At 44.5% G+C, this 14,425-nt stretch overlaps 1 protein-coding gene across 1 annotated transcript in view; it reads left to right on the plus strand.

Moving 5' to 3' along the window:
- CLSTN3 (calsyntenin 3) overlaps nt 1–7,815 on the plus strand; it is a 32,467-nt gene extending 24,652 nt beyond the window's left edge. Inside the window, exons 15-17 of the mRNA XM_044679082.1 lie at nt 2,068–2,748; nt 6,342–6,544; nt 6,794–7,815. Coding sequence (XP_044535017.1) covers nt 2,068–2,748; nt 6,342–6,544; nt 6,794–6,934 — 1,025 coding nt within the window. The 3' untranslated portion in view covers nt 6,935–7,815. The remainder of the gene's footprint in view (nt 1–2,067; nt 2,749–6,341; nt 6,545–6,793) is intronic.
- The last annotated feature ends 6,610 nt before the right edge of the window (nt 7,816–14,425 follow it).

Below are 14,425 nucleotides of genomic sequence, written 5' to 3' on the forward strand. Positions count from 1 at the left end.
TCCTTTCCTTTCCTTTCCTTTCCTTTCCTTTCCTTTCCTTTCCTTTCCTTTCCTTTCCTTTCCTTTCCTTTCCTTTCCTTTCCTTTCCTTTCCTTTCTTCTTTCCTTCTTTCTTTTTTCCAGTGGTTCCATAATGATTCTTGAGACTCTTCCTTCCTTTAGTCAGTTGACAATTATTAATTAAGGGCCTGAAATAACAAAGATCTGAGTACAAATCCGGTGTCAGACACATTATCTGTGTGATATGATGCTGGGCAAGTCAATCCCTATTTGCCTCAGTTCCTCATCTATAAAATGGGGACACACTGTAGAAGGAAATGGCAGTTCTTTCTAGCATCTTTGCTAAGAAAAGGCCAAATGTGGTCACATGGAGTCAGACATAACTGGATAACAACAATGTGCAAGGTACTGTGCTAAGTGCTAGGAATATAAAGGAAGGTGAAAATACGACCTCAAGAAGCTCACATTCTAAGCAGGTGAAATACTGTGGAGAAAATTGTACAGACAAGATATAGGAGACATTAATAAGAATAATCTCCCTGGGAAGGTGCTGATATTGGGATGGGCCAGGAAAGGCCTACTGCAGAAGCTGACATCCTCACTGAATCTTGAGGAAAGCCAGGGAAAGTAGAAGGCAGGGATGAGGAGGGAGAGTAAGCCAGAAAAGGCACAGGTTGAGCATCCTATTTGGAATGGAACCGCAAGGCTGGAGTTGTACCACAGAGGCCAGGGAGGGACATACAATGGGAGAAGGCTGGAAAAGTAGGAAGGGGCCAGGTTGGGAAAGGTTTTCACTGCCAAAGAGAGGATTCTAATTTTGAACCTGGAAGTAACAGGCAGATATCTCAGGTGACCGAGTGAGGGGAGTCAGAGGTAGGGTGACACGGTCAGAGCTGTACTTTAAAAATACCATCTTGGCAGCTGAGTGGAAGATGGAATGGAGGGAGGAGAGACTTGAGTTGGAGGAACCAGGTAAAAAGGTCGAATGCAGTAATCCAGGCAAGCAGTGATAAGGCTCTGAACTACGGAGGCAGCTGTATGGGGGCAGAAAAGGGAAGATCTACATGAGATGGATGTCCTGAAGTTAAAAAAAGACAAGATCTGGCAACAGCCTGGATATGTGGGGTGAGAGTGAATGAGAATTAAGGATGGCATTGTGGGTTCAAGTCTATGAGATTAGGAGAATGATGATAGCCTTGACAACAAAAGGGAAATGTGGAAGAGGGGAAGGTTTGGAGAAAGGGGAAGAATGATAATGAGTTGAATTTGGGACACACTGAAAACATTCTTGGGAAGCCACCATCCAGTGGTTATGTGCAGTCAGAATACAAATGCTTCGGCATATTGGCACAAGCCAAACATCATGGTGAGAATAAAACTACTGCCGGGTGGGAAGGAAAGAGCCAAAAGACCTTGCAAAGCCACATTTAAAGGATTTTGAACAATCGGATGTTTTCTTGGAGGCCCCAGAAAGTAGCAATTCCTTCTTTCTCTTCCCTCTCCCATACCACTGCATGGTTTGGACAGATTGATCTAATTGGCTGCCTTCTCCTTTGAGGGATGATGCCAGTGCCCTGGGGAGCTACCTCTGAAGAGTCTGATCTCTCTGGAGGAGGGACTTGTGTGTGGGCTGTGGGACGGGTCAGGTCCCACCTGGCACAGCTGGCTGCTCCCCTGTGGTGTGGAACTAGATATGTGTATTCAAGGGCAAGGCTGTATGGAAGGATTTTTTCTACACTCTGCTGGGTCTACTCTTCTTGAAGTGTGTGGCTGAGTGAGTGTTTCTAGGTGGTATGGGAAGGGGTAGTCTGTCCAGCTCTTTCTATGTCTATAAATTTGCTCCTCGGGGTACAGATATATACTAGGATCTGATATAGACTTATATGTAGGCTTGGGGGGCCCATTTATTTGGGGGAGGGGTGGCAGTGGTATATATGTATTGTCCCCCCTCTGTCCCCTCAGGACTAGATTCTGGGTCTGATGGATCCCCCTAAAAATAGATGGGTCTCGGTGAGCCCAAGTGGAGACACAAGTGTTAGAGTTTCCCATCTACCACTATGGGCTCTAGGTGTGCCCATGAAACTCTGGGAATTGGGGCTGTGGGTAGGGAGATTATATTTCTACACGTTTCTTTACCTGCCCTATGAATATGCACGGTCAGGAGCTAGAATTGTGTTCCTGTATACTAAATCTATGGCCCACCTGGTCCTCATTGGCTGCATCTACGTGTTTCTGCAAGGGACTGCCTGGGTCACTCAGTTGGTAGCAAACTTGGTGATTTTGCAAATATATTCCTATTGGGCTGTACTGAAGTCACTCACGTATTTTCTCAAGGTGGTCATGCTTAAGCACTTCATAGAATGGCTGGCCTTGGCAGTCATGAAGGCTAGCAAGTATTCTGTATGTATGTTATCCCAGGTATGGCCAGTCTTGACCTTTGCTGAGATGTGTGTCCGCACAGGCTTGGTGGGCTTGAGTCTGAGCCTACATGTGTGCTTTGCTGCTATAAGCTCAAAGGTCTCAGTGAAGGTCCATGCCCCATTCTGCTTCTCACTGCCCCTTAGACTCTATGCCCCCATGAACTTGGGAATCAGTTTGAGGCCTTGGGGCAAGAGTCAAGGGAGGGACAGAGAGGAGCTGGATAGTTCCCAGGGCGAGAATTTATGGGAGCAGAGGCCTCAGATCTCACAAAATCCCCGGCCCACAAGGAAACACACACCGTCAAGTTTCCGGAGAGAGTCCATTTCAGGTAAGCGAATTCGATGGGGTGTTGGATCCGTTGTTTAGTTTTCCCTATCCTGTACAATCTGTCTCTTCCTCCTTCAATCCAGAGATGGTGGGGCTTCTCTCTCCCCTATAACCATGGTTCCCTCTCATGTTGACAAGATCTTCATCCCGATCCTCCCATTCAGGTCCAAGAATTGCACCTGGACTCCTGGGTTCTAGCTAAGCTTGTATAGAGGTGATGTCTACCTGAGGAGAAAGTAGCTGCGATCCCTTTGCATGTGCTTTTGGTTGGCTCCACTTTTCTGCTGCCCCGTTTGGCTGCTTTTCCTGTGCTATGCCACCTCCGGAGACACAGAAAAACTGGTGCTGTGTCTATCTTTAGAGGTGGGAAATGATTGTTCTTCTTAGCTCATAAACATCCTGAAAATTGGGTGGATTGGGTGTTCCTCCCACTGAGCATTCTCCCTCCCCTATTTGTTTATCAGTCTCTTCAGTCCTCTTTTTGTCGGTCTCTCATCCCTTAGCCCTCTTAAGTGTTTTTATCAGTGATTTAGATAAAGATCTAGATGCAGTATTCAAAAAATTTGTAGATGAAAGAAGGCTTAAGAAAATTGTTGTTCAGTAGTTTTCAGTTATGTCTGACTCTTCATAATCTTATTTGGGGTTTTCTTGGCTAAGATTTATTTTTTTCTGCCCCTAAATGACTTTGTGCTTTGATGATCAATGTATTGAGACACAGATAGGATGTCTAAGAGCTCAAGTCAATGGAGTAGTTTGTCATTTCTTTCTGCAAGTGTGTCCCCATTTTATAGATGGGGAAACTGATGCCAATAGGGTTAAATGACTTGCCCAGGTTCACACAGTAGGTGTCTGAGGCTGGATTTGAATTCAGGAAGATGAATCTTCTTAACTCTAAACCTGGCATTCTAATCCATTATGCCACCTAGTTGCCCTTGAAAGTTTGACTTTGACTCTTCATGACTGGGTGGACCATACTGTCTATGGGGATTTCTTGGCAAAGATACTGGAGTGGTTTGCCTTTTCCTTCTCCAGAGGATTAAGGCAAATAAATGGAGGTTAAGTGATTTGCCTAGAGTCGCATTACTAGTATTTGAGGCCAGGTTTGAGCCCAACTCCAGACCCAGTGCTCTATCCACTGAACTACCTATTCCGTGCCTTTGACAAAATGAGGATTCCAAAAAATCTAAATAGGCAGGAATTATGGTCCAGATCTAAAAATATGAATTTGAATATGGACTAATACAAAGCTTTTAACTTAAATTCTAATAATCAACTCTATAAAATGTATCCCAAAAGTCTTAATGCAGTGTTTTTTAAAAACTCTTACCTTCTATCTCAGAACTGATAGGCAGAAGACTGGTAAGGGCTAGGCAGCTGTGGTTAAGTGACTTGCCCAGGGTCATATAGCTAGGAAGTGTCTGAGGGCAGATTTGAACCCAGTTCCTCCTGACTCCAGGCCTGGCGCTTTATCCATTATGCTAAATAGCTGCTCCTTGATATAGTTTTATTAAGACTTTTGGGACATCTTTTTTTATGCAATCCTGGGGAGGCTTGACTTAGTAGTTCATGTGAAAAAAAGGCTTAACGCTTTATATAATAGTAACTTGTAGTTTCACATACAACCTTTTTTTCTTGTTCTTTGCACATGGACAAATTCATATTTACTGGTGTTTTCAAGTTCATAACAACAACAACAACAACAACAACAAAAGAATGGCAAAAATGAAAGCTATCCACCAAGACGTAGGAATTTTGTTTGGTTAAAATCTCAATCAGTTGTGAAGTGGCTACCAAAAATGCTAATTAAGTCTTAGGTTGCTTTATTAGAAGCATAATATCCCGAATGGAAAAGGAATAGCCCACAAGGCATGGTGGGAAGAGGGGAGGACCTCCTTCAAATGTCAGCTCTGCTACTTAACTTCCTCTGTAAATTTGGGCAATAACCTGGTCTTTCCACACTTCATTTTCCTGACATATAAAAGGAGAGATTTGGCCTAGGTGATCTCTATGGTTCCCAAGCCCTTTGATCTTCTTCATACTCGTGAGATCATTGGTCCATGAAGTATCCAGAACAAGGATGGTGATAGTCCCTGGGCAGATGGCCAGAATATCTCTAAACAGAACACCATTTTGTCCTGGGTAGTGGCATATCTTTAGGGGTTGATGAATTAGAGTTCACCCAGATGAGGGTGTGGAAGGATAGTCAGAGTGGTTCAAGCCTTCCATGCTACTAAGCCGCCATCTTGGCTTTGCCACCCTCCCTCCCCCATCCAGATGAAGATAAAACAAGATTGATTTACCAGGAGAGTGAAAGGATTGAAAAAAATCTCATAGAAATGAATTAGAGAACTGAAGATGAAAGGGTATCAGTTGAATATCAATTGAAAAGGTTATCAATTTCACATGGACCCCAGAGTATGAGTAATTGGACGGGAAGTTAGAGGGAAGGAGATTTTATCTCAATGTAAGAAAGAACTTTCTAAGGGAAGTGAGGTGGTTCAGTGGATTGAGAGCCAAGCCTAGAAACAGGAGGTCCTGGGTTCAAATCTGGCCTCAGACATTTCCTAGCTATGTGATCGTGGCCAAGTCACTTAACCCCCATTGCCTAGGCCTTACTGCTCTTCTGCGCTGGAAACGATACACAGTACTGATTCTAAGATGGAATGGAAGGGAAGAAAGAACTTTCTAGCAAATAGAGAAGGGGTTCTTAGCCTGGGCTGTGTAAACTTTCTTTTTTTGTTTCTATTTCAATACCTGTATTTCAAAATAATAGGTTCCTTTTGTAACAAATTTTACACATTAAAAAACATTATTTTGAGAAGGGATCCATCGGTTTCACTAGATAGCCAAAAGAGTCTGTGGCACCAGAAAAAGTTAACTCTAGAGTTAGCACTATCTAAAAACAAAATTGGCTGTTCCCTGAGATGGTGAGGTAATTGAGCAGAAACTTCATGATTATCTATCTGTCAGGGGGCACATAGGGTAGATTCCTGCATTGGATAGGCATTTAGGCTTGGAAATTTCCAAGATTCCTTACAGTATTAAGAGTCTCTGATTCAGCAGTGGCTAATTCCTGTCTTGCCTCACTCTATTTCCTAGTTTAATCCTATTTACATCTGTGTATCTCAAGCTGAGGGTCATTGAATCATACATTTAGAGGGGGAAGAGACTATTTTTTATTTGTGCAAATCCTTACCTTCCTTCTTAGAATTGATGCTTTGTATTGGTTCTAAGGCAGAAGAGCCAAAAGAGCTAGGCAAAGAGGATTAAGTGACTTGCCCAGGGACATACAGCTAGAAAGTGTCTGAGGCAAGATTTGAACTCAGGATCTCCTCTCTCTCTAGTCCTGGCTCTCCCTAAAAAAGACTTTAGAGACTATCTAGTTCAACTCTTTCATTTTACTGATAGGAAACTGAGGCCTGGAGACTTGCCCAAGGTCCCATGGGTGGTAGAAGCTGGCTTTGAACTCTTTTCTGTGCCTGGACTCTATACTCTGTTTCTGCCTTTCCCTCCTCCTGCTCTTCTCTCTCTGGGAATTGTCTCAGGCCCTTTCCTCCATCTCCAAGATCATCTTTTCCCTGTTTTCCCCCACAGTGGTTCCTAGTGCAGCGACTCTCATCATTGTGGTGTGTGTGGGGTTCCTGGCACTCATGGTTGTCCTGGGCCTGGTCCGCATCCATTCCCTGCACCAGCGTGTCTCCGGAGTTGGAGGTTCACCAGGGGCTTCAGAGGACCCCAAAGACTCCGATCTTTTCTGGGATGATTCAGCTCTCACCATCATTGTTAACCCCATGGAGGTGAGAGCCAGAAAAACCAAAGCTGGGGCTCCAGGGTAACAAGTTAATTCTAGAGAACAAAGGCGGGGGCTGAAAGTTGGGCTTTCCAAAAAGCAAAGGGCCAAGAGCTGGCAGCTGCAGTTGGCCGAGCAGGGGTAGAGGAGAGTACCTGGGCTGTAATGAAGGCTGGGAGCAGGCTAAGGGAGGTGCAGCGGAGGAGGAAAGGCTCTAAAACGTATTAGGAGCGCACTCATTCTTTTCTCCCTCCAGTCATACCAGAGTCGGCAGGCATGTGTGGCAGGGGCTGCTGGGGGACAGCAGGAAGACGAGGACAGCAGTGATTCTGAGGCAGCCGACTCTCCCAGCCATGAAGATAGGCGCATCATTGAGTCGGCCCCACACCGCTACTAAGGCCCTTTCCCCAGAGAGACGGCACCCTGCCCAGGAGAGAAGAGACGAGAGACACCCACCCAGAAAAGAAAGAGCCACCTAGAACAGAAGGACAATTAAGAGTGAGACCCCCTCCAGGGAAGTCTCTGGAGGGAGCTATCTTCGGAATCCTACTCTCCTCCCCACTTTCCACTAGTCTCTGCCCTGTTAACCTTTACTCTGGAGCATCCCCTCCCACTCCCAAGAATCCCTTTTCCCTTATAGGAACCCAGGATGCTTATATCAGGAAAAGGGAAGAAGGGACCCTCTTGGGTTGCTTCCCTTGTCCCCCTTGGCAGCCAAACTACAAGTGTTTCTGTTCCTCCATTACTGCCAACTGGGCTTAATAGTCCTTGTGAAAAATTATACTTTGGGAAAGGTCAGTCAGTAGCCATGGGCTTGAGGGAGTGATGAAAGAAACCCCCTTGTTTCCCCTTCCCTCCTCTCCCTTTGAGCTTTTCTTCCCTCAGTGTGGACACCCCTTCTCTTGGTATTCTTTCCATTTTCCCAGTTTACTCTGGGGAGGAGGGTCCCTCTTCCCTATTTCCTCTCCCCTGTCTCTTTCCAAGGTCCCTCCATTCTATCTCTCCCCCAGTCCCCTCCTCTAGTCTTGAGGTTCTCTACATCCTGGAGATGGGTCAGGGGATGGTAGAAGAGGTGCCCTGGGTGTCTTATATATAATGTATATTTTTTCAATGTTATACTGAACACAGCCCCCGTGTTTCTGTGAGCAGCTCACAACTCTGTGTCACTTGTCATCATGTGCCCGCTCACAGCCATCGTGTCTGGGATAAGGGTGGGCTAGGGGAACGGTGGGGCACCTCCTGGGGTTTTCAAATAAAACAACTCCGAAAAAAAATCCCACCCCATGAGCTGCCTCCTGCCTGCGTGATCTTGAATGGGTGGGTGAAAAGAGGGAGAAATGACATTCCAAAATTTCCCAGGAGGACTGGTAGAGAAGAGAGCAAGGATGCTATCATTGGATGGGGCGAAGAGCTTCTGATGACTTCCAGAAAATTTCCCATGACCATTTCTAGGTTATTTCCCATGATGCTACTATAAGACTACTAAGGCAAGTTTCCAATGGTAGAATGATGACACTAGTGATTTCTTCCCCACCTCAGTCTGCAAAAAATCCAAAAAAGATACCTAGGCAAATGGCTAATATATTTTGATATTCTGGAGGGGAAGAGAGAACAAAGTTCTCTTATGCTCCCCTTCCCCCCCATCTCATTGCAGAGGCAGGAGTTTTAATTTTTGGTTACTACTCTCACCTCTCAAAGGAATAGTTGTGTTTGTCTGTAAAGTGAGGTTATTGAAATGCATCATCTAAAGTTCTCTCCCTCCGCTTAAAGATCCAAACATCTGTGGGGAAGGAGCTGTTAGGGGAAGGGAGGGAAGGCTGGGGAAAGAGTAGTAGAGAGACTCTCGGATAACATTCTAGAAGCTTAATGAAGTTTTCCCTGACACTGAGAAGAGACTTCAATGTCTGAGGCAGTACCAAGTGGGCAGAAGACTCAGCTCTTATGTCTAGATTCCCCGAGGGACTTTGGGCCCCTGTTGGGTAATAATCCTTCATCCAGGTCCAACCTCCAGGCTTGAGAGCTGAAAGTTCATTTTGCAATATATGTTAATGAATGGCTTTCTAGTTTTCTGGCTTGAATTTCTACAGGTCTAAAATGAGTAGGAGGAAAAGGAGATACCATTTACCTTTCTTCTGATCCATCCAACAAGCATTTATTAAATGCCTATTGAATGTAAGGCCCGTAATGTGAAAAGCCCTATGACACAGAAAAGAGAGGGCAGATCTTAGAGTCGTAGGACCTTTGTCCTACACCTGCCTCTACCATTTACTGGTAGGGCAACTGAACAAGTCATAACTTCTCAGAGTGTTAGGCAACTCTCTCAGGATTAAAAATTGCAGAGAAGGTGCCAAATTGCATGGGTAGAAGTTCCAACTGAACTGAATCAGTAGGAACTAACTCCCTCACTCCCACTTCTAAAATCAGGAAGTGTGGGTGATGTGGCCAGCGTTTGTGTGGCAGAAATAGGAAAATCGTGATGGTACAAAATGGACATCCCAAGAAGGCCTCCCCACACCTTCACTCAGCTATGATTTTGCTCCCTACTCAGCTATCCGATCCCTCCCTGCTCAGTGGAGAAATTCTTCACTGGGAGATTCCTACATTGGTCTAGTTTAAAGAAAAATGAGTAAAACACTGGGAATATCAAAAATAGTCCTTGCCCTGAAGAAATTTATATTCTTGGGGATAGGAAGAGGTTGGGAGGATACAATATGTGAACAGATTAAGTATATAATATAGCAGGACAATTTGAGGAGGGAGAGACTATTCTTATCAGGAAAGGCTTCCTGTAGGAGGTGGCATATGATGAGCCAGGCTTGAAAGGAAACTAGGGATTCTAAATGGCAGAGGTGATGAGGGAGTACCTTCCATGCACTGACACATGGCTGACTGGCCATGGAGGTGAGAAATAGGATGATGAGATTAGAAACCAACAAGTAGTCTTCTACCTTTCTTGGGTGTTATGATACCTCGTACAGGATTTGAGTGGTTCCACCCCTTTCCTGCTTGAGTTTTAAAGTCCTAAATACCACCTTATGATAAGGAAGTAAAAGGCCTAACCCCCTTCCCCTCAGCCAAAGGTCTAGAATTAGAAGGATCAATAAAGCAGACCCATGAACTTTCCCCGTCTGATGTGCACATACCAGCAGATTTGAAATGACTAATAGGGAGTCTTTCTCTTTGAAATGGCCTCTGCTCTATTTTCCCCTATCTGTCCTTTGCCTCCTTTGGCATTTCCTCAGTTTTTTCTCAGTTTCTTGGGGGAAAACTCCAACTGCAAATTCCAGAGAATTGTCTTCTTTATGTCACGCAGATCATCCAGCTGTGGTCCTTTTGAAACGTTTTCCAGGATGTACTTTGATAAGTTCTTGTGTAATGTGTAACTTTTGCCTGACTTTGTTCCTTGGCCCAAATCATAGATTACAAACACTCCCTGCCCCCCAGTAACTTCCTAAATAAAAAGGGACTAACAAAATTTATACTTCATTGTTGTGAACAACAATGTATATAAAGTACTCTATAACTCTATATAAGTATGATCAATAAAGTTTGAGGGTGACCACTGGCCAGGAAGGAGTGTCCTATCTGGGTGAAAATGTGGGGAGGCCCTCCTTCTTGGGATGCCCATTTGGTGTTATCACTATTTTCCTATTCATACCTATACTGGCCACATCATCCACATCTTCTGATTTTGGAAGTGGGAATAAGGGAATGATATAAGACATTATTTCCTTCAAAGATGGAAGAGAAAGGGCAACAGAGCTCCAAGTAGCATAGGAAATCTTAATGGATTTTCTCTGATTTCCTCCAGAGATCATCTTGTCCAACTCCTTCCTTCTGTAGATTAGGAAACTGAAATCTAGATTTTATCCAACTGCCATTTGTTAAATGCTTATTACAGGTTAGGCTAGGCTTTGGGGAAGATAGCCACAAAACAGTTCTGCCCTCATGGAGCTTACATTCTAATGTGACTAGGATGTTACTCGGTTTAGAAATCGGGTTTTCTGATTTCTTAAAGTCTAGTGTTCTCTCCATTTATCTTCTCTTTAGGAAGGAGGTTCTAGAACTTCTTTAGTTACTTCTTCTTGTGTTTGTTCTTTCCATCAGGAATACTTTCCTCTCTTAAATTCAAATCCTTCCTGAGCAAAGGAAGTCTGTTTCTTTAGTTTGATCGTTATCATCAAACATTAGTTAGGCATTTTTAGGTGCCAGCTATGGGTATCATGCTTGAGTGAAAGAAATGGGCAATTTTGTGAGCCCAAACTCAGGGTCCCCTGCATCATTAGTAAGAGTTTGTTCCTTAGTTCACCAGCCACGAAACCTGAAAACACAAGCATGTAAAATGATATGTGTTCTAGGTATACTTGTGCAGATGTGGTATTTATATATTTATACACACAGAGATATAAATATAGACATTTGGTGTATGATATACCTACAACATCAGAATATAAGCTTCTTGCCAGGCTTGGTGGTAGGCATATACCTATAATTTCTGCTACTAAAGAACACTAAAGCTAGTGAATTGCTTGAATTAGCCCTTTGGCAGTAGGGCTAACCCATCAAGTGTCCACGTTAAATATGACACCAACATGGTGAGCCCTTGGGAACATGGGATGGGGAGGAGGATGCCTATAGGGAAACAAAACAGCCTAGATCTAAAAGAAAGGAGATATATATGAGCTCCTTGAAAACAGGAACTATTTTACTTCCTTGTTTTTAATTTAATTAAATTTATTAATTTATTTAAAAACCCTTACCTTCCATATTAGAATCAATTCTATGTATTGGTTCCAAGGCAGAAGAGTGGTAAGGGCTAGGCAATGGGGAGCTAAGTGACTTGCCCAGGGTCACCCAGCTAGGAAGTGTCTGAGGCCGCATTTGAACCCAGGACCTTCCTGTCTCTAGGATTGGCTCTCAGTTCACTGAGCTACCCAGCTGCCCCTCTTCCTTGTTTTTATATTCCTAGTGATTCATAGTGCTGGGCACATACTATCAAGGATCAAACACCAGTACTTTGGAGGGCTTTCTCCTGGGTTTCTTCTTCCTGCAGCTCTGATCTCCAACCATCAGCCTCTGAACTATGGGGCTATATGGGTTTCTTGGGAGGTGATAGTTATAGAGCGATTATGAAGACAAAAATCCTTTACAAGCCCTGTAGATTTGGTGTGCCTTTTAGGATAGTCCCAGACCACATCCCCTGCTCAGTGGTTCTTCCCCCCAGCATAGCTCATGGGTTAAAGTCCTTTTCAGATCAGGGCTGCTATTCCAGGTGCCCCTTCCAGCAAGAGATTCCCTTAATCTTTTAGGGGGCCAGCTTAGTGCAGCGTATGGACCTTTTCACAGAGTAATGTTGTGAGGAAGATTAGTTAGTAATTAATTATTAAGGTTGGACCTAGCAGGAAGGGCTGGAGCATTCCAAGATGGAATGAAGGAGCAGGAAGTGGGCTTGTGCTCTGAGAGAGACTCCATTAGTGGTTGGCACAAACTGTTGCTAGCCCTGGGAGATCTCAGACCTGCATCCTGATTCCCTGGGATCCTGAGCGGTGGTGGTTTCTAACCAGTGGACAAGACCTACAGAGCAGCACCAGGTGGAGGAGGAGTTTGGGATCTGGTGGACAGCATCTCAAGCACACTCTCTCTACTTGGATACCTTGGACCACCTTGGCTTTTGGCATCCTGTGATCATCTGTGGATTACTGTGAGAACCCTCAAAGCTACCCTCAGACCCATTAGCTGTGCTGGTCAAACCTGGCTGGAACCAGGTTTGAAGCAGCCTCCCAGTGACTCCTGCACTGCCCCTTTGGCCCTGTCTGCTTAGGTCACTAAAATTAGAGTAGACAAGTCATCTCCTTGCCCTGTGGTTTTGCCATTTAGGTTTTAGTGTAGAATTCCCTATCCCACCTTTTAAAGACTCTGGCTAAGCTCACCACTAGGCCAGAGTCTTTAAAACCAGCAGGCAAGGTACAAGGTTTTAACAGTTTTAATTATGTTTAACTAATTAAAGGTGGGATCGGGATAACCCTTCCTGTTAGGTCCAACCTTAATACCTAATTAATTACTAACTAATCTTCCTCACAACAATAATATCTATAGATACATAATGTGAAGTACTCAGAATTACAAAGGAAATCTATGATATGGAAAGTTACCAAAATACATATATTTTAAAAACCACCAAGTTCACAGACCCCCAGGGGGAGACCCCCTACTAGAGTTACTTCCTAAATTTCTCTTATACTTTATAAGATATAGTTAAGGTCCCACATGGAGGTAACTAGGTGGCTCAGTAGATAGAATGATGGGCTGGGATTCAGGAAGACCTGAGTTCAAATCCAGCCTTAGATACCTACTACGTGACCCTGGGCAAGTCACTTAACCCTGTTTGCCTTAATCCGGTGGAGAAGGAAATGGCAAGCTGCTCCATTTTGTTTTTGCCAATAAAACCTCATAGACAACATAGGAGCATTCACAGAGTCACAGAGTCAGAAACGATTGAACAGCAATAACGAAGATCCACATTCTCTCCAAACTTTAAATTATTCCAAACCGTGGATGCTCCAGAGATCATGTTCCCATGGGCTAATTTGTAAGCACGAACCAACAATGATATTGTATCTATTAACATATCTTCTCTCCCCTATTGATAGCACTGTTAGAAATTTCCTGAACTCACTTACCCTCTGGGTATTTGGGTGGGGATGGAGGTAACCCCCCTTTTTTTTAACCTTCTATCTTAAAATCAATACTATGCATTGGTTCCAAGGCAAAGAGAGGGAAGAGCTAGGCAAAGGGGGTTAAGTGACTTGTCCAGGGCCGCATAGCTAGGAAATGCCTGAGTCTAGATTTGAACCCAGGACCTGGTTCTCAATCTACTGAGCCACCCAGGTGCCCCTGAGAAGTCTTCTTTTTTTTTTTTTAAACCCAGTCTTAGTCTGGGTTTAAAAACTGGTTATTGACCAGCCTTAGTCTCAGTGAGGTAATGCCCCCTTCTCCGCTTAGCAGCCCCCTTCCAGATAGTCTGAGCATAGTCTGAGCCTCCCCATAGGTAGGGCAGCCAGAGAATTAGACACAGCAGGTTTATTTTAATAGTGCTGGTGGCCTGGCTGCTTTCTTGATCACTTAAAATATTCACATCCTACAGGAAAGAGGACAGAGGAGGATTACATTTAGCAATGTCACGTGGGAGGAAGAAAGGGAAACTTGGCTTTCTTTGTTGAGAAGATGGGAATTGAGAGCCTGGCCAGGAAGACCTGGGTTCAACTCCCACCTCTGGACAAATGTCTTTACCAGTCAGGACCCTGGGCAGGTGCTGATCCCAACTGGTAGGTGTCACCTTCTTCCTGGGAGGCCAATGAACACCGAGGTCTGGTCTACAATCACCATGGCAAGGGGAATAGATTTGTAAGGGCAGGGAGAGTGGCTTTATTTTTTAAAAATTAAAACCCTTACCTTCTGTCTTGGAGTCAATACTGTGTATTGGCTCCAAGGCAGAAGAGTGGTAAGGGTGGGCAATGGGGGTCAAGTGACTTGCCCAGGGTCACATAGCTAGGAAGTGTTTGAGACCAGATTTGAACCTAGGTCCTCCCGTCTCTAGGCCTGGCTCTCAATCCACTGAGCTACCCAGCTGCCCCCAGGATAGTGGCTTTAGAAGGATGAGGACACGTCTCTCCCTAGATGCAGTGCCTGTCAGGGTCCCTCCCCACCCATTTCTTCCTCCAGTTCTTGTCAGCCCCCCCCCCCAGATTTTCCTCCTCCAAGCCCTATTAGGGGCCCCCACAGACTTCCTCCAGTCTGATTATTTTCTTCCCTTACAGGTGTATAAGTGGAAATTTTATATCCTTTAGACTTCATCTCCCAGAATTCTTAGCTTATCCCAAACTTCTCT

This window comes from Gracilinanus agilis, chromosome 5 (assembly GCF_016433145.1).
Source record: "Gracilinanus agilis isolate LMUSP501 chromosome 5, AgileGrace, whole genome shotgun sequence".
NCBI lineage: Eukaryota > Metazoa > Chordata > Mammalia > Didelphimorphia > Didelphidae > Gracilinanus > Gracilinanus agilis.